The sequence below is a fragment of the Toxoplasma gondii genome, chromosome VIIb (assembly GCF_000006565.2).
Source record: "Toxoplasma gondii ME49 chromosome VIIb, whole genome shotgun sequence".
In the NCBI taxonomy this organism is placed as follows: Eukaryota; Apicomplexa; class Conoidasida; order Eucoccidiorida; family Sarcocystidae; genus Toxoplasma; species Toxoplasma gondii.
This window is the reverse complement of record NC_031475.1, coordinates 1,352,174-1,370,974: the sequence shown is the minus strand read 5'-3', so window position 1 is coordinate 1,370,974 and position 18,801 is coordinate 1,352,174. Positions and strand designations below refer to the sequence as shown.

At 53.9% G+C, this 18,801-nt stretch overlaps 3 protein-coding genes across 3 annotated transcripts; 2 read left to right on the top strand and 1 right to left on the bottom strand.

The window, feature by feature from the left end:
• Positions 1 to 202: 202 nt before the first annotated feature.
• Positions 203 to 7,669, bottom strand: TGME49_262120 (IQ calmodulin-binding motif domain-containing protein; the record flags this gene model as incomplete). The annotated part of the gene is made up of 9 exons (XM_018781281.1): positions 203 to 2,002; positions 2,338 to 2,395; positions 2,922 to 3,021; positions 3,344 to 3,411; positions 3,902 to 4,048; positions 4,571 to 4,831; positions 5,233 to 6,400; positions 6,904 to 6,968; positions 7,538 to 7,669. The coding sequence occupies 9 exons, from the start codon at positions 7,667 to 7,669 to the stop codon at positions 462 to 464; spliced, it is 3,540 nt and encodes a 1,179-aa protein (XP_018637116.1). The 3' UTR covers positions 203 to 461.
• A 4,762-nt stretch (positions 7,670 to 12,431) lies between these two features.
• On the top strand, positions 12,432 to 13,415 carry TGME49_262125 (hypothetical protein; the record flags this gene model as incomplete). Its single annotated transcript, XM_018781282.1, has 2 exons — positions 12,432 to 12,621; positions 13,186 to 13,415. The coding sequence occupies 2 exons, from the start codon at positions 12,432 to 12,434 to the stop codon at positions 13,413 to 13,415; spliced, it is 420 nt and encodes a 139-aa protein (XP_018637117.1).
• A 128-nt stretch (positions 13,416 to 13,543) lies between these two features.
• TGME49_262130 (hypothetical protein) lies at positions 13,544 to 18,801 on the top strand (the record flags this gene model as incomplete). The annotated part of the gene is made up of 8 exons (XM_018781283.1): positions 13,544 to 14,034; positions 14,597 to 14,788; positions 15,441 to 15,948; positions 16,470 to 16,900; positions 17,207 to 17,395; positions 17,578 to 17,978; positions 18,339 to 18,415; positions 18,772 to 18,801. 8 exons carry the CDS (start codon positions 13,544 to 13,546, stop codon positions 18,799 to 18,801), a joined length of 2,319 nt encoding a protein of 772 aa, XP_018637118.1.

Sequence of the window (18,801 nt, the reverse complement as noted above, 5' to 3'; positions counted from 1 at the left end):
GCTATAGCCGCACACCACAGCCGATTTCCGTGTGCCTGACGTCCGTCGTGCCTGTGTTCCCTCCACGCTGCCAAGTATGAGTGGAAAACAATTAAGCGAAGGAAGTTCAGATGACAAGGAATAGCGGCAAAAGATGAGTCTAGGCCACTGGCGCCAGACGCAAACCATCGCACGTGAACGCCAAGAAAGTACAAGCCTCCCTCTGAAGGAAATACCGCGCCAACAGAACCCCTCTCGTGTAGAAAAAACAACATACGTTTCGTTTTCCCTGCTGTCAACACCCCGAGAATGGTAAACATGTCCACCCCCGCAAACCACGACGACACGTCCAGTTCGCACTCCACCACGCAAAAATTATTTTTCAAGTTTCTCCCTTCGCCCTGGCCCTCCTTCCTCGTCGGGCAAGGGTTCTTGGAGACTTTCGTGTGTTTGTTTCATCCACAAAAACTCCGTTTTCCACCTCAACGTCGACCGCCGCTCGCACCGCCTCGGCCTCTGTGGTGCCAGCGCTTTTTGTCGGCGCGCCCGCCTCTCTGCCCGCGACTTTCGCCCTTGGGTTCCTCGCCTGCTGCCATCTTCACCTCAGGTGTCTTCACCACATGCGATGTAGACCCTGCAGTCTGCGCACAATCTCCTTCCTCCCTTTTGTGCGTCACTTGCGAAGCGTTTTCCCTCACAGCAGCTTGAGACCCTACAGCCAATTTGCACGCAGTGACCCCCGCATCTCCCGCCACAACTGCGTCTCGCCCCTCCGCGCCGCCCCGGACACTTGAGGGTCGATTTCTGCGTCTTCGCCGACTTCCATGTTCGTTTCCCTTAGTATTATTCGCCGCTTTTCTCTCTTGAACCACAGCATTCTCAACAACATCCGTCCAGGATTCTCCGGCACTCTGCCCCTGTGCATCGGTCGAAACACTCGTTTCGCAGTCTCGCGCCTTCGCCTCTCCACGTACACCACTCGACCCAGGCCCCGTCACTGAAATCGAAACCTCTCTTGCGCACCCAGTGTCCTGAAGAGACGCCGCCGCCTCGAGCTGGGAAGTCGCCGGGTCTGACATCTCTACAGACGGTAAGGCACTGCGATCCACGAAGCTGGCTCGCGTGCTCGCCAAGCTCCCAATGCTGTTAGTGTCACGCATTATGTCCGCCTCCGCAGCCGCTTCCTCGGTTGAGTCTCTGTCCCCACTATCTCCCTTCTTTCCAGCGACCTCGAGATCAAAAGCCTTAGTCGCGCGGGGTGCACAAGCAGCACCTTGGTCCCCCGGCGCTTCCTGCCTCTCTCTCAGCTGCTGCGTGTCTGGCTCAGCCAACGGATCGCTTGCCGGAACCTCTCGCGGCGAGATTGGAGCCTCTGAACTGCTCCCAGACTGGACCGCGTCAGACCTTCTTCCGGAAAGTTTCTGGAACCACGCAGCGTTCTGAACGCCCTCGATTCCCAGCACAGGCATATCGTCTGTTGTCGGCGCCACCTGAGCGTCGGCCTCTCGCGTGTGCCAACAGCTCCCGCAGCTGTATGTTGCTTGAGTCGTCTGAAGATCTCCCTTCCAGTCTACCCCGCCTTTCCGTTCCCTGTCAGCGTCCGTGAATTCCGATAGAGACTTGACTGCATGCAGCCACTCCCCTGCGACTCCGTGCAAGTGCTCTGTCCTCTGGTGTTCAAGGGAGCTATGAGAAGACTCTACTGTTCGAGTTTCGGTCCGCCCACCGCTGCCTGATCTCTCGAAGCGATCTGCGTGCCTGGTGTTCTCGTCGTCGCGGGGTTCTGTCTCCTCTGCCTGTCCCTCCAAGTCTTCTCCCGAACTCCATCCACAATTCTGCAAGGCCTCCGCATGCACCGGTGACTGACGGGGTAGCCTGGCGCCCTGCGTCACCACCATGTCCTCCAGGGAATGCGACCCAACAGAAGGTCGAGTCGGCGCGAACAAAGGCGACGAAGCTGACCTATAAATCAACATCTGGTTCTGCTCCTGCAGCTGATGGAGCCTCTCGCGAACCTCTCGGACTGTACATACACACACACAGAGGGACACTCGCCGATGCATGCGTTTGCGACGTGTTTTCCGTTCTTCCGATATTGCTCTTTTCTCGTTGGTCCCTGCGGAAACACAACCTCTTCTAGAAGAACTGATGCCACATCGGACCTTGAAAAAACGCATATGTGGTTGAATGGACACGCCGACAAGACAGTTAAATGTGAAGTGCAAACGTCTCATACAAAGTCTTCTGGTTGACAGCGGTGACCCCGTAACACCGTGTTCGTCTTTGACACGGAACTGTACAGTCCACCACTGCATGCAGCGCAGAGCCACGCAGAATGCCCGCATGTCTTGCACTTACAGGGCGATTTCGTCTCCGCTCTGACGCGAATTAAGTTGTTGAAATGTCCGTTTCCGTCCTGAAGAAACAACCAACGCAAAAGAGTAGTACAACGGAAATCAACCAGACTCGAAAACCCTCGCTTCCCCGTTCGATGAAAGTCTCCTTGGCAGGTTCCATCCCGCCACACACGGCTTCTCTCTTTTTCCAGCACATTGAGAGGCATTCGTCCAGATCCCACTGTCGCAGTTGACACAGAGAAGAGCTGGGTCACCTGTGCCTCGAGAGACAGCTGCGATTCACCAGACCGAAAAACTCAGGAGACGCCTTTAACACACACGACCCATGTTCTCGCGTAAATCATGCCACAGGCTGCTGCAGACACACCGAGGGCTCTTGCGTTTTCTTCTCCCGTCCTCTCTCGATCGACGTCCACAGACATAGTGCGTTCACGCGTGTCTCCCCGACGAAGAGGTGAAGCCAGAGCAGCATTTCGGCAAAGCATGCCACCCTTTCAGAGAATTGAAATCGGTTTTCACATCGAATTGCTTTTGCTCTTCTATCCCGTGGCTCTGATCGTCCCTCGAAAAAGTCGGCTCACTCACCGCCACAACTGTCTGACTTCCGTCGCATACATAGCGGCCATCCACGATGAATTTCACCTCGTACCGACCAGGTCTTCGAGGGAGGGGCAGAATGAAGCACCTGAACGCGACGAAAACGTTCACACGGGGAAAATCGCGTCCGAGGATCCCCTTTCTCCCCCAGATACACTCGACGATCTGCCACTGAAGACAGCAGAACCAAATCACTCTCTCCCGTCAGTTTCAGGACTCCGACATGTACAGGATAAAACACAGTACCCCTTTTTCTAGGTCGTCGTGTGTTGTTTCGAGTTCTCCGAGAAACTCCACGAATCAAACGCCCCACCCGTAGGTTTCCTGCAAACAAACTCGCCTTTCCCCGACGACCTAAACGCCCAGTTCCTTGTCTCCACAGCGACAGCGGAACCCGGAAAAGAAATTACCTTCGCACGTAGCAGTAAGTCATGAGGTAGCGCTTCGTCCACGGCGGATTCGAGAAGTCACCCACGACCTGAGGAAAAAACGCGCGGAAAGCGGTTTCGTTTCCCCTCCAGCCAAGCTGCGCCCTTTTAGTGCGCCTTTCAACTGTGCAGCCGCTCTACACGTCAGTTCACAATCGACTCTGGTAAAGCTTCGCTTACCCCGGGAACTCCGTTCAGTGCCTCCTCAGAACACATCTACGCATGCATACGCGTATGTAGAGAGGTACGCGCATGATATATATATTCATATACATATATATATACATACCTATATCTAGAATATATACATACATTCTGCACGGTATACACACACAGACATTTATGTCTATATCTGTCTATACATGCATGTTGACTTGACGATGTACCTTGCCAGATGCTCGGTGTCACCAAGACATGGCAGGACAATGTGTGCCTCAGGAAGAGCAGAAACACGGAGCGTCTTTTACGAAAAGATAGCGTAGGTAAACACGCAAGTTGAGCAGCGTTTAGAGAGCCTGGAAAATCAGTGCATGCACTTGCCTCGACAATCGTGCCCGGCTTGTCCCAGGGCCATTTGATGATCCACTTCTGCCACTCGTCGTCAAGCACCTTCCGAGTCACGCTGCCTCGCCAGACGCGCTGCAACTCGACGGCTGCCAGGCGTCGCAGCGCGGCGAGACATTCCGTCTACGCAAACACTCAGAGAAAAGGCGAACCAAGAGTTCCACATCGATCCCAGGGATGCACAACACTCGCTTTCAAAGCGCTCTTCCCTTCGCTTGATCGAAGCCACGAACGTGCGCCGCGCTGACGACTTGCCAGACCCCGACCACATCGAAAACACGCAAATCCACAAAAATTCACAACATCCCGAAATATGCATTCACGGATATCCCAACATACATATATACACACATATATACACACATATACACATACATATAGACATACATATATACACGCACATCCACCTCTGTACTGAATGCTCACAAATATACATACCTGAATAGGTCTCTCTACACAAAGCCCCTCCAAACACGCATATATGTATATGTATATATATATATATATGTATATCGACGCGCGAATGAATACAAGTATGCCTTTCCTACCCTATATCTCCTACGCAGGTTCATAGGGATACGATTGCATATACAGTGCACAGACTTCCTTGGAGTGGAGACCAGGTGTTGGCCATTTTCCTTTTACCAGGTGCATGGTGCGATATTTGTCTCTCTGAATGCGCATTTTCCAGAAAGCTTGGATCTTGACAGCCGCCGCATTTCGTTCGCTGGCCAGTGTCTCGCAAACGTGCAGAACAAGGAAAGTTTCTTGCGCCTTCACGCGCCGCCAGCCGGCCTGGATCTTCGTTGCCGCGGCGCTCAAGCGAAGAAACTCTCTCTTCTCCACCTTCCGCCTCTCGGCGCACAGCCTTCCCAAGTGCCCTCTGAACACGCGCTGAATCGTCACCTAAACGGAGAGAGGAGCAAACAAAACAGGGAGAGATAAAGAGGAAGCCACGAAGCAGAGAAGATGGAAAGAGAGGGAACAAGACGCACGTGGAGACGGAAAGACAGAGGACAGACAGGGAAGAGTCGGTCAGAGACCGAAGGAGAGAGACCATGAAGTTCAAAGATGGGGAGAGACCGCAGAGTACAAGTATCTCACGAGAGAGAAGCAACGGAGGACAAAAAAAAGCGAACGGTCGCGAACCGCGTCAGAGTCACACCCCTCACCATTCCCCCATCCACCAGGAAAGCGTTTCGAGGACTCGTGGGGCGTTTTAAAGAAGTCTTTGTCCTCGCTGGGCAGTATACGGAAGAGGAATTTGTAAAACCACCTTCGGCCGTCGAACCTCGAAGGTCCCTTACCGCGGCAGTGTCGGCGAGCATGCACCGTAGAACTTGGAGTTTCGTAGGAGGTGGAGAAAGGAATCCGTTCAAAGCCCCTCCGGTGCCTTCCACGCAAGACACGAGCGCTGCACGGCAGCACCACGTATGGCCTCCACTGAGAGACGAAAATACTGCCGGAGCGAACAAGTGAGTTTGGTACGCTCGCGCGCCAGCGTCGTATCCCCTCCCGGAGATTCCCGACATAGAGCGGTGGAAGCGCTTCGTCTCGTTTTCTTGGAAAACTTCTTCTCGCAGGTCTCTCTGCTCTGGATCCTCTGCTCTTGGGAGCAGCGCAGAGCCGCCTTCAGGTCCTCGTCGGGACGCCCCTTGAGCGGCGAGAGGACTTCTCGCTCGGCGAGGATGCGACCACCCACACGAAGGCGAAGCTGCATGCGGATGCGGCGCATGCGGCTTCAGAGAAGGCGAGAGCATCACGGAAGAAGAGTCGGAGGAAGACAGCGGCGACAGCGAAGAGCATCTGCTTCGGTGCGGACTCAGCGATCCGAGACACGTGCTGCCAGGTCCCCCACTCTCGCGGCCGTTCTTTAAGAGACCGGCAGACGTCAGAGTGGCTTGCGACCCTTCACCAGCTTCGGAGTCTTGGGAGCAACGCCTTCCATATAAGGCCAAAGATCCACTGTTCTCTTCCAGAGACTGAGGAGATTTTAGAAGCCCCCCTCCTGAGAGAGCAGGAGTCGTTGCACGGTCCCTCCAGGACTCCACATCTCCACGAGACGGAAGGCCGCCGGCGGCTTGCTCGGGAGTTCTCTCGCTCTGTTGGCAGGACTTCGAAGTCAGGGACAGCCCCCACGCAGAAACATCAGAACGCGTCAACTGGGTTGGGTCTGCCGACGCGAGAGATGCTTCTCCGTCGCGGCAACTCGCGGCGACTGACGCCAGGGCCAGACTAGAGAAATTTCCACTTGCGCTTCGCTGTTCGCGTGCTTCGCGCCGAGGTTCGACGCCAGGTGCACGCCCATCCGAGGTCGGCCGCGGGACCGGAGGGCGTCTTTCCGCGGTCTGCAACCCTGCGGAAGACAAGTTCGACGGCGCCGATCCGCAGAAAGAATGGGCAAACGGCCTCGCACTGTTCACGCTCACGACGTGGCGAAAAAGCGGGAAGTGTAGCCAACTCCGAATGTGAGATCTGCGAAAACACAGGACACCGACAACATGAGGGTGAAGAACGATTTCAACAAACGCCCACTCGATAGTCACTGCTCAAATGCGCAACATCATGAAATGGAAATAGTTTACATTCCCTAGAGAGCGCAAGAGCAAGCATAACTCGCATTTGAAAAACACACCTCCCTCTGGACCGACAAACATAACGCTGCGGCGTCTAGACGCCTGACTTCCGCGTCTCTGTGTCGCGCTCGGGTGTCAGTACACGTCACATCAGAGCGCCGTCTGACGCCTCCGTTCTCGACAATGCGGAGTTAGTCAAACAGCACAGTTCGCCTTCGCGTCTTCTATTCCAAAGAGCGAACCCAGTCTCGAATCGTGCGTTCGCCGAGACACCCTGTCGAGTGCAGAGACACTAGCGGCAGCATGCGTCTTATAGAATGGATTTGTTCCTTGCTTCTTCGTGAACAAATCATGACTCGGACCGTAGTCCTTGTGTCGGTGATTAGCTTCCTGTTCGCGTACCTCAGGAGCTCTTTCATGTGCCCAACAGCTTCGGCTGGCACCTGTTCACACAAGATCGATCCAAGCTGAAAAAGGGACAAAGCAAGACAGGCGTACTTCCCTGTTGACGTCGCAGGCACCCTCAGACTTCACACGCCGAAACACGCACCACCAGTTTGTGTCAAAAGCGAAGCGCCCACGAACCTCCATCTGTGCAGGTTCGCCGTGTACATACAGACACGACGCCCACGCCACAAACTACACAACGTTTCCAGCCTTTTGAATTACGCACAAAACTTGGTGCACTTGCGTAGAGGCTGCGAAGCAAAACAGTGAAACATGTACCCCTACACAAGTTCACAAAGCACACTGGACGTTCATGCTGCACCGGGAGCGAGACTGCCTCGGCAAACACTGCCCAGCAAAGACGGAAAGAAAGTTGACCGTTTTTCGAGGAGCACACACAGAAAAGAGACACTTCCATAACGAAACGCAGCAACTACGACCCCGAAGTTGTCGACTTGAGCAACGATGGTTTCGGATTCAGCGTTTCTTCAGAGATCATTCAGCGACTGTGAAGCATATCTCTTGTGTCCCTCCAGAGCCTGATTCAAAATCTCTACCATTTCGTGATCCCCAATACAAGCCAACTCACCCCGCCTGTGTCGACGATCACCCTGAATTGCTCTCTGCAGTCGCCTATCTCTTTTTCTCCCGCCTCCCCGCTTCCGCGCCGCTGATCGGGCGAGAAGCACGGCGGAGACTGTCCTGATGCATACGCCTGCATGTCGTCTGGAAACTGTATCTCCCTTGTGTCCTTTGTCAAGTGCCTCTCGTGTCACCTTTGCAAAGTTTGTCTGTTTTTTCTCCTTTGCCAAAGTGTTTCTCCTGTGTTTGCTTGCCCAGCCCTCTCTCTCTCGCGGATACATGCAAGAAGTGACCGAGAAAAAAGCGAGAGAGCTCTTTGGCGCAGAACCTCTCAAGAAGCCTCTCTCCACAGGGAGACGGAACACCGAACTGCCTCGAGAATTCCGCCGCTCTCGAGACAACTGCATCGACACGCAGGTCCTCAGAAAGACGTTCTTCGCACAAAGGAGCGAAAGAAGAGCCGAAGACACTCGAACGATGTCGCCCCGCAACAGCCGGTCCTCTTCGCCAAGATGTCAAGATGTGAGTCCTGTCGGTACACCCGGCTCGAGCCTAGTGCGGAAGATCCAATGCACAAAACCGAGACGTCAACTCCCACAAGAAGAAACGAGATCTCTCTCTCACTCTGCTTCGATAACACACATCGGGCCCCGCGCGAAAACGCACGACGCAGCAGGGCTGAGGTTGCGGCGCCGTTGCAGCCGCAGAACTGGAAAACGCGCAAAGAAAGTGCGTTTGATGGTGCATGCAATCTGGACACGCGGAGGATTCACACACACGTGAACCGAAGGGAGGAGCAAAGCAAACCGAAGGAAGCCGAGTCCCGTGAAGACATATATTCACATGCGCATGTAATCACGTAGCTGCATTGCCTGTTTGAGACTGTATGTGGTTTTCTGTCTCCTCCACGAGCCCTGTGGCACGGACCTTGACAGAGTTCTGGAAAAAAGGGAACTGCGGGCTTTGGGAAGAAATGGGTAGACACCTTCAAACTTTCGACAGTCTCCAAGTTTGCTCTTCCCCTTCTCTATCGCATGCAAACGCCGCCTCTCGAAGCGACAGGAAGCTCCTGTTTGCTTTCCGCGTGCTCCATAAGATAAAAATGGGAGACCAAATAGAGGGTTCGTTTCTCGTGGTTTTATGCGCGGTCGAAAGGACAAACCGGACACTTGCCCTACAAGCTCCTCAAATCTCACACGTCTGCTGGCAGACACTGAAGAAGCATCGATTCCGCGAGGCTTCCCTCCTCAGCGCACGGGGAGAATCTTTCTTTGGTTCTCTGCAAGGTGGCGAGCAGAAGAATCGCGTTCATGTGCCCTGTGCGCGAGGCAGCGACTGCACACGGATGAATCTGGAACTGTGGACCCGCTGCTTCGTCCCACACCCTCAGGTCCTGGCACTCGTTTTCGCTGTACACAGACCAGCATCTAGAGGGAATTTTCGGGACTGAAGAAGAGAAATGGAACGAAAACCGCTACTGCACACGCGCTGCGCAGCAGGGGCACAAACTGCCACGCTGAGCGCGGCTGTGAAGCGCGTGGGGCACTCACTCGTGCCGGAAGTCAGCGACGAAGAAGGGGAGACCCGAGGAAACCCTCTCAACACAAACGCCGTTCTCGCAAAAACAATTTACAGAAGCCACAAAGCCCCGAACAACAGAGCGACTGCGCGTGTGCCTAGCGTCGAGAGAGGTGGGCGGGCCGGTCCGCCGGTACGTCGGAAAAATGCGGAGTCGGAAACGGTGCGGCAGCGGCGAGGAAGTCACGTGCACTAACTTCGCAGTCCGTGTCAGAAAAAACGAGAATGAACCGCAGAAAGCTGTCTGTTCCTGCGCGTGCAAACAACCCGAGACTCGCGCGCGACGGGTAGAGGCTCAGCCTGGCGGAACCGTCCACGAACCTTTGAACTGCGCGCGCACTCGAGAGGAACGCACGCAGCAAGGGCCAAAAAACAGGTAGCGGTGTCAGCCTTTCCTGATAAGTGTGTTGCAGCGATTTCAAGCTGAAAAAAACCTCGGTGAAACCCCGAGATCTGGCGCAGCTTGCTGCAAGCGGTCGCGGCGTGAGTGTACATACACCCGAGAGGGGGGGGGGCGCAGTGGCATGTTGGGTCCGTATCGATGCGCTGAGCGACGAAGATGCAAGCAGACGTGAACTAAATGACGCGACTTGCGCGCGAAATCGCTCATCCTCTCACAGGCACAGTCGACTGTCGACTGTTCACACACAGACCGTCGAAGAGGGCGGTTTCTCATCGAAACAGATGCAAAAGGCAATGGACGCAACCAAACGGCTTTTGAGGTGAGGGCGGAACATCGGGTGCCCGCCGCATCGCGAGCGTTCTACAATCACAGCCGGTAAACGTTGGAACGAAGTTTGTGTTCTTCCTGGACTTGACGAACTTACCCAGGGGCAGAACAGCGGGTTTAGTGGAAGTGCCAAAGTCACAACTTGTCAAACGGGGACCACAGCCTACTCGTTGGGGTACTGGGGAGGAAACACGCCTATTTGTAGACAGTACGCAGCAGCTCAGGCGGTACAAAAGGACAGAACAACACGGAGGAGAAAGCACGTTCACTTTCAGTCTGTGTTGTTCTGAACCGTACCTTCCACATTTCCACAGGGGCGACCCGCGTACTACCTTGCCTCTCCCGGAGGTTCGTTACAGCCTGTGTATAAACCCTGGTGTGTGTCAACGCTTTTCTGTATTTCGTGGATTTCGTTGTTGCGTCGAAGCTCGTCGACGAGAGACTGCCGATTGGTGTGTCAACGGCAAGCGCACGTAAGCTGCTCCCCGCTCACGGTTTCTTCTCCCCTTCACAAGTGAGAATCGATTGCCTGTTCGATCGACGCCATGTCGCTTTTTCGTGTGTAACTTGTGCGTCGCGTTGCCAGCTCAAATCCATGATGCGAGTATGTTTGGTTAGTCTTAGAAACGATGTAATTTCCATGTAGACTACGAGACCGGGTGCGCTCGCTTTACAGCAGCCACCATCGTTCTCTTTGGGACAGAGCGCAGTGTCAGAGTTTCCCCGAGCGCGGGTGGAGGCAGGGTGGAAGGCAAACGATTTTAGATCGATTGGTATACAGCATCATAGACCGTCTCCACGGCACAGTGCAGATGCCATGCAGCTTGATCGTATGTGTTGTAGTGTGCCAATCTCCGACCGTTTTGAGTCTCCTAGCACTGGCGCAGAAAGGGGCACGGGGCACGCATCACTTCCCTGCAGTGCGGAAGACCGAGACCAAGTCAACCTGATGCAAGATGTCGCCGGTGTTGACGGGTGCTGCGTTCCGTCGCCAACTGGTGGGTGCAAGGGTTACAGATCCGAAGAAGTTGCCTCCGTAGAATCGAAGGAGTTCTTGGCTGTGAGACAGCTCCTCCAGAAAAGCAGCAGCAGAAACGACGAGGTCGAAGAGTGCCCTTATTTCCGTTCCTCGGTACACACCACTCCGTGCAGCAACGGAGACAGAGATATGCAGCACGGAATTCGCTCCCTTTTCACGTGTTCATAGACGAGAGGATGTTCCCGTTCTCCGCTGGTCATTCGATCATGATACAGGTAGTTCGCTGTGGAACAATGGACACTGCAGTCTGCTTGCACGTGGTTCCTCACTAAAACAATCTGTCCCACGAAAGTTAAAATAAGTATAAACAACCAGAATACGTTGACGAAACAAAGGCTTTTCCTTTCCCCAAATTTATCAAACTGTTTTTGTGCCCCGTGCTCTACGGCGTTGTGCACACTTCACGCGCCATATCTGTCCCTAGAAGGTTGGGAGAATCATGTGAATGTGGATTGAAGACATGTAGAACGATTATAGTACAACCGAACTACTGGAGAAAACCGCAGATTGCGGCGCTACGGCTGCAGAGAGAGTCATACTCTATTATTTCATATTCCGTGGAAACTATCGCGAAAATGCATACCGTCCCTTAGCACATACGCTCCCTCCGACAGTTGAACCCCTTTACACTTCGACGACTACGGCAACAGCGAAATCTGCCTCATTTGTCTTTTCCCGTTCGTACTCGCGGCACGCATCACCAACAGGTAACAAACGCTCTAATTCAACATTTTACCGGCATTCATATTGCGTGGAAGCGGCAGTTCTCACCAGTGCTGGTTCAGTATCCAAGTAGACCCAGTCCGTTTTTCTTTGCATCCTTGATCTGCATCTGGGTGCTAATGGAAAGTCATTCAAGAGGGGCTTTTACTGTCGCGCGGGTTCGGCTTCAAAGTATTTTAAGCTCTGTGTCAGTGGCTTTCGTTAGACGGCAGTCGGTTGTTCTAACGATGAACGACAAATTCAACGATGGAAGCCGCTCAGTGGAGACATGACACGCGCACAGACACCACAGATAGAACCGTTGTTCTCCCAAAACACAAAGAGCGACTGCTTCTGTCCTTTTGCTGTTCTCGAGAAGCCACAGGGAGCGAGCCTTTCTCTACTGTAAAGCACTCAACAAAAAGGTGTGGCTATAGCGCTCTGTTTGAGTGAACCTGCTGAACACGAACGGTAGACAGTGGAGACGATTTCCTACGTTAACTACAGCTCTAGAATCACACGGAGAACTCAGCAAGAGATGGACAGCGCCCCGAAGATGCAAATACAGGCCCAAACACATGCACAAGTACGGACGTCGAAAAATGCAGGGATACAAACTTAATCACAAATATGCAGGCGAGGAAACGTGTGAATTCAAACAAGAACAGCAACCATTCATACCATGTGACGATCTGAAAGCGTCACTGAAGAAAGGGAAGGTGCTGGTGGTTCTGTCTCCTACTACATAGGAGGGGAATTTTCAGGAGATTGCTGCATCTGTGCCTATTCGATCCAATGGAAAACACATTAACCCTACAACTTGATCCATGAAAGCACAGATTTGTCGAGTGTATGCTTTCGCTGCAGGGACACCGGCTTTGGGAGCGTTCACAGTCGGGCTGCCGTTCTCCGATCTTTGGGCAGATATTTTTAGTAGATTTGTGGAGGTTAATGCCTCCTAGAGGCCTTCAGAAGAAAACCTTCTACGCCCAGAGACGTCAACTCCGAATCTCCTCTCTTTTCAAGAGGACTCACGAAACTCGTAAGATCTGTCGCACACGGTTGCAGCGTCTTTGGTGTGCCTCAGTACTGCACCCTCCTGTCTACACACATGCAGCTCTCTTTGCGCGGTGACTTTGCCCAGCGTTGCCACGGAAAACCGAACGAACGGACCGCCGTCTCCTTTTCTCGTTCCCGAAAGAACGAAAGCTGGAAAAAACGTTGAAAAAACACAGCGAAACCCGCTTTTCGGTTCTCTCGGACCTACGCCTGCAGGCGACCTCGCGCGTCCCTTGGTTTCTCGGGGGTCACTCGGCACATCTTGCGTCCTTTTCGAGCCCGGGCGAGAACTGTTTCTTTTTTCTCTTAAGGTCCTTCGTTCGTCTTCTCTTCTTTTTGTGTCTTTCTGGCGCGGCAAAACTCATCGTCTCAGTCAGCCTCGCGGCTCGCGCCTCCAGCGACGTTACTACTTACTTGGGCACCAGGGAGAAAACGGCGGCTTTTCCTGGCTTTTCAGTGTTTGCAAATCCTGGGGCGGTAGAAAAACGTTTTTGCGATACTGGTGTGGAGTACCAAGTGACACGATGTGCTTCCGCGCTTGTCTCAGGTTTTAAGGACCCGGAGAAGCCGGAAACGCCTCTTCACTCTGTAGACGCTTCTTTTCGTGAGCAGCCGGACAGTCGACGCGCATGCCTTCGTCCTGAAGAGGCATTTCCGCGTCTGCGAGATGGGGTAGACTCTGAGGACTTCAAGAACGATGGTGGGTGTGTTTTTCGGCTTCGTTTCTCCACACTCAGCCCTGTTCACCTCGAAATGCCGCGACAGCCTTGCCCATGACAAACGCCGTACACACGAAAGAGTGACAAAGTGTGGACCCCCGCAGCTGCCTCTACACTGAAAATCCGTTTCCAAGGACTCCTGCGGATCCGTTTCGCCTGATGGTCCGTGGAAACCGTAAACCGTAGATGGCGGAAACGCAGCAGACACAACGAGAAGGCGCGGCGCCTGAAAGTGGGCGACCTTTCGCCCAGGGCTCGTCGAGCTCTGTCGCGCGTGGAGAGGACGCAACTGCGGCTGAGACAAAGTCCTCTTCTGTCGCTTCAGGCGGCTTCGCTGCGCATGCAAAGAAGCTGAAAAAACTCACCGTGGCGCTGATGCAGGGGCGGCGCCTCTCGAGTGCTCCAGCCCACTCAGAAGACCGGCAATCGGTGTCTCGACAGGCGTCTTCTCAGAAGAGGACTGAGGAAGAGAGAGGGGCGGAGACAGGCCAACAGACAGAACGCGCCTGCCCCCGATTCCTGAACAAAGATGAGAGACGAGAGCTGCAAAGCTCCAGAGTCGCCCACCCGGATGTCGGCCGCTTCTTCACAGATCGCCTTGCTGGAGAAGACGCGGTGAAGCTCGACAGCTTCGCCCTCGCCGCGTTGAGAAACGGAGGCAGCGAAGAGTTATGGTGGTGAGGCGACGGTTTTCAGACTCAGAAAGAAGAAAATCGAAATGCCGCTTGACGCGGTTCCGCGAAGATCGACGATCCTGCTGTGTGGACGCAGACATCTGAAACGGGTGGATTGTTTTTTCTTCTTGCGCCTCTCCCAGACCGTTCATCTCGATGTAACAGCGTCTGCGGGGTCTGGTCACCTCGTTGTCTCTTCACGCGACGGTTCTCTCGACAATGTGCCAACTCTGGACAGCTTCCTCAGGTGTCTAGACACCGCAGCGAAGTTCAGGTCCAGAGGTCGGAATCGAATTGCCGACTTTGAAGACGCTGTTTACTGTTTGTGTCGACTCTCGGTTTTCTCTTCAACCTCGAAAGTCGTCTACTCTAGCCACAGGGACACCCAGGGACTCCTGCTGGTTGGTCGTCCAAAAGGTATCGGTCACGAATCTTGTGAAAGGCGAGACTTCTTTCCTCTGTGCTCTTCGTTTTGCGTCTGTCTCGCCTCTCAGCTCTTCCACTGGGTTTCCCTTGCTCCTCGAATTCCGCCTTTCCTCCGACATTTCCTCGTTTCTGTTTCCAGGTCTGGCTCCTCAAAGGCCCTCGAACTCCCCAGCAACGTCGACGAGGAAGGCCCTCAGTTAGTCGACCGATACTCTCTGGGCGCCGCTGCTTTAGGTCAAGAAGACTGGATGCATGCAAGCACAAAACGCGGCTGTCCACGCGTGCTGCCCTTCCAAGAAATCTTTCGAATGTTCAATCCGTACTTCCCTCAGTAAGCGCCGGGCTGACGAGTCTTTGCGGCAGGCCTGTAAATTTGCATCTTCCCAGTCGCCATCGAAATATTCTGTGTCCGTCTACTCGGTGTCTACCTCCTGGGGGTCTGTGTTTTTTATACGGTTTGTATCGATCGATCTATGTATAACAACTTTGTCTACCTACATCTACGTCTACCTTTACGTTTCTTCATTTCTCTGTCTATGTATTCATATTTCGGTATCGATCGGTCCACGAATGACAACTTCGTCTGCCTGTACCGCTATCCATCTCCTACTCGTGGATGCATAGGTGCGTCTCTGTATCTGTCTGCGAGCATCTTTCTGTATTTGGTGCATCTACCTGCATGAGTCTCCTTTCTGGGTCCCTCTGTTTTCTGTCGGTCTGTCTAGAGATCTAACTGCCTATATGTCGATCTCTTTCAGTGGATGTTTGGACGCAGGTGCTCTTCTGCTCCGCGTGTAGGGACGGAGGAGCGCATGTCCCGACTGTATGTACACTCCTGTCTGCATGTGCGTGTTCGTTTCTGGACTTGGATCTCCTCCACTTGATAGACTGGTCCTTTTGCATGCACATCGTTGGCAGTGGCGGTCGTTGCATCTTGCGCCTCTCTTGACTGGCCTCCGTCTTCTTCTCGCGCTTCTTTGAAGGCCGGTAGGCTCCGCAGAGCCGCCCTCCGCGAGCGAAGAAGAGAGAGAAGAACATGAAGGGAGACACGCGAACACTGTGGAGGAGACGGAGGAAGAAAACCGAGATGTTTTCGGAGAGAGCTTGACGTCCAGAGAATCCAGAACCTCATCGGGAGAAGCGAGAGACGCAGCAGAGCGAGAAGGAGAAGAAGAGAGAGAAGCGACAGCAACAGAGGGAATGCGTCCGTCAGAGCGCCGGTACTCCTCAAAACTGTCAGGGTCCTCCGAAGAAGAACCAAGTGAAGTGAGCTCCATTTCGTTCTCGCCGAAGGACGATGAGGTCGACGGCAAGTCGTTTTATCCTCGAGTGTCGGAACCTGACGAAAAAACAACAGAGGCTGTTTCTCCGGCGTCGCAGCCGGGAACCAGCTTCGACAGAGAGATCCCTGAAAGCGTTGAGAGACAGGCGCGCGTAGGCGGGAGAGGAAACGCGGACTTCCTGCACTCTCTGCTGGAAAACTCTGCTCAGGTATGACCGAAGTCGATAGCTGGATTTTAAACCGACCAAGGTGATTAGCCGCAGAGACGTGAGATGCTGAAGAACTCGTGAAAGGCTAAGACCATTTCCACTGGGTCGACCAATGTTTTGATGTAATAACTGTCGCGGAAACCACTTGAGCGGGAACGCGCGTGCGAGGGGAGAAGTCAACAGGTCCGTCTGGAAAGCACGCATTTTCGGGAGAGAAGAAGAGCCAAGAAACACGGTCTGGGAGAGAAGGCGACAGCTCCTTTGAAACGCGTAGACTCTCCTGAATAAGCAGAAACCGTCGCTGAGGAGCAGCAGGGACGGCGGAGAGGCAGAGGGGAACGAAGAAGAGAAGGAGAGACACTAGGGACGAGAAACGAAGCGATTAGAGCACGAAGAACCTCGGAAAAGACGCCAGACTGAGTGCTTCTTTCTTGTCTCCAACGAGAAAAAACCGGAAAGCAATTAACAAGGACGAAATCTTAAACGGGTCTGTTCAAGTCGAGTCTCCCTTCTTCTTTCAGGCAGACCGGGAAGCTGCTGTTGCTTCCTCGCCGACACGCGGGTCTCCAACGCATACGCAGACGGCGACAGAAGACGAAGAGAGAGAAGAAGAAGAGAGAGAAGACGAAGAGAGAGAAGAAGAAGAGAGAGAAGACGAAGAGAGAGAAGAAGAAGAGAGAGAAGACGAAGAGAGAGAAGACGAAGAGAGAGAAGAAGAAGAGAGAGAAGACGAAGAGAGAGAAGAAGAAGAGAGAGAAGAAGAAGAGAGGGAAGCAGCTAAGAGAGGAGATGAGGCAGAGAAGTCGGACGCTGAGACCGAACAGAGAGTTGAAGACGGAAGCGAGTTCGGCGAAGGAAGTGACTTCTCAGGGGCGAGCGCGTCGTTCAAGCCGAGCCGTCTGTGGAGCTCGAGGCAGAACTCTCTGGAGAAGAGACCAAGAGACACTCCAGGGTAAGGTGCTTGCTGACTCCCACAATGACCCATTCTCTGTCTGAAGAGCTGAAAGCGAAAACGACATCCCTTTTCTGCGCGACACACTGGTCGCCTTCGTCTCGCCTTCCGCGTTCTGAGATTTGCGTTTCGGTGATTTCCTTTCTCTTCGTCTTGCTCCTCGGGTGTGCCGGTACACTTTGCGCATCCGTGGGCCATCTTTTCCTTGCGCTTGTTTGTCTCTCCTTTCCCCTCTCGTTTGCTCCACTTGTTCACTCTCTTTTTCACTTTTTTCTCATGCGAAGGCGCTTTTTGTCGCTTCTGCAGAAGCAGTTCGTCCTTGCCAGCGCTTCCTGAGGCAGAGGAGACATGGTCGGACAAAGCAGAGAACAGCGGCAGGCAACGGAGGGGCGTCGTTCTCGGTCAGGCCGACTTTCCAGAGTGGCTCATGCAGATCGATGGAGAAGAAGACACAGACTCAAGCGCCAATCCTTACAGACACGTTCGTCTACGCAAGTGAGCATGCAATCACTCTCTTATTGTCTCTCCTATCGTCACCTTTACTCTCTCTTCTATTCTCTCTCCTCTCCCGCTTTTCCGTCGACTGTTCTGTCTTCTCTTGCCGCCGGCGTCTTTAATGCCTTCCCTGTCTCCACATGTTTCCCGCTGTCTCTCGTTTGTCTCTCTCGCGCGTTCAGAGTTGCGCTGCAGCAGTGGGGGCGTCAGCGTCAAGGAACGAGAAGCGCAGAGAATTTCCTTCTTCTCGACTGCTCGCGGTCGGTGTCGCCGGCGGCCTCTTCGCTCAACGAAGGCGGGGAGAATGGCGAGAAGGCGTCTGTGCCAGGTCCGCCGGAACGCGCGACGGCGTCGCAGACTTCGGGCATCTCTCCAGCTCGAGACGAGTGGAGGCCGTCAGGAGTGTCTGGGGCAGAGCGTTGTCGCCTGGAACAGGAGAGACGCTTGGCAGAGCGGCAGCAGCGTCTCGAACTCGACGAAGTTCTGAAACTTTTCGAGGAAAGGAAACGCGTCAAGCAAGCCGAGGACAGGGAACGAAAGCCCCAGCGAGAAGACGCTCCAGCGCCGCCTCCAGAGTCCGTGGGTGAGTGAAAGAACCACCGCAGAGGCTCTCTGCCGAGACGGGAGGTCCCGAGGCGAGGCAGATCGAATGCGAGGACTCAGAGGAACGTCTTCTCCAGAGAGGAAACGTGTGGGTCTCGTTCAAAGGGAGGAGGAAAAAGAAAACAAACGGCGGCGCGGGTGTGAGCGTGTAACGGCACGCGACGTTGCCTCAGTGGTTGGGAACACCTGATGCGACTCTGTAGTCCTCCAAAGAAAAGAAGTGGAGATGGCGAACATCTGTCGGGAGTTGTTAAAAGAGAAGCAAGGATGTCAGGGGGAAAAGCCATGTGAGAGGGAGAGAATGCAGAGAACGTTTTCAGAGGTGTCGTTTTATTTTCAGATGAAAACCGCCAGCTGTCTGTCTCTGCACTCCGAGCGCGCTTCGAAAAAACTCAGCAGGCGTGGTTCACCAGACAGGTACGCGCTACTCTTTCCCCTTCTCTTCATAAAAACAGTTCTCTGCTTCACTTTTGCTGCGTCGGCATCATCGCTCTTTCGCCTCGTCTTCCTCTTCTTGTCTATCTTTTTGCTTCTCTCCCTCTACACGCGCTTCCTCTCATATCTCTTTCTCCATCTGCTTCCCCTCATGACCCTGCTTCTGCTCTTTGCCGTGTGAGAGCTCTTCACTCGGTCGAGTCTAGGCTCGGCAGGCGCCACTTGAGTTGCTCATACGTTGCCCGTTTTGGAGGCGCTTTTCTTCTTTCTTCTCTCTCTTCGCCTTCGTGTCTCCACTGTTCAAGTTTCCTTCCTTTTTCCCGCTGTTTCTTCTGCAGCTCGGCGCGTACCGGAAGCACGACTTGTGA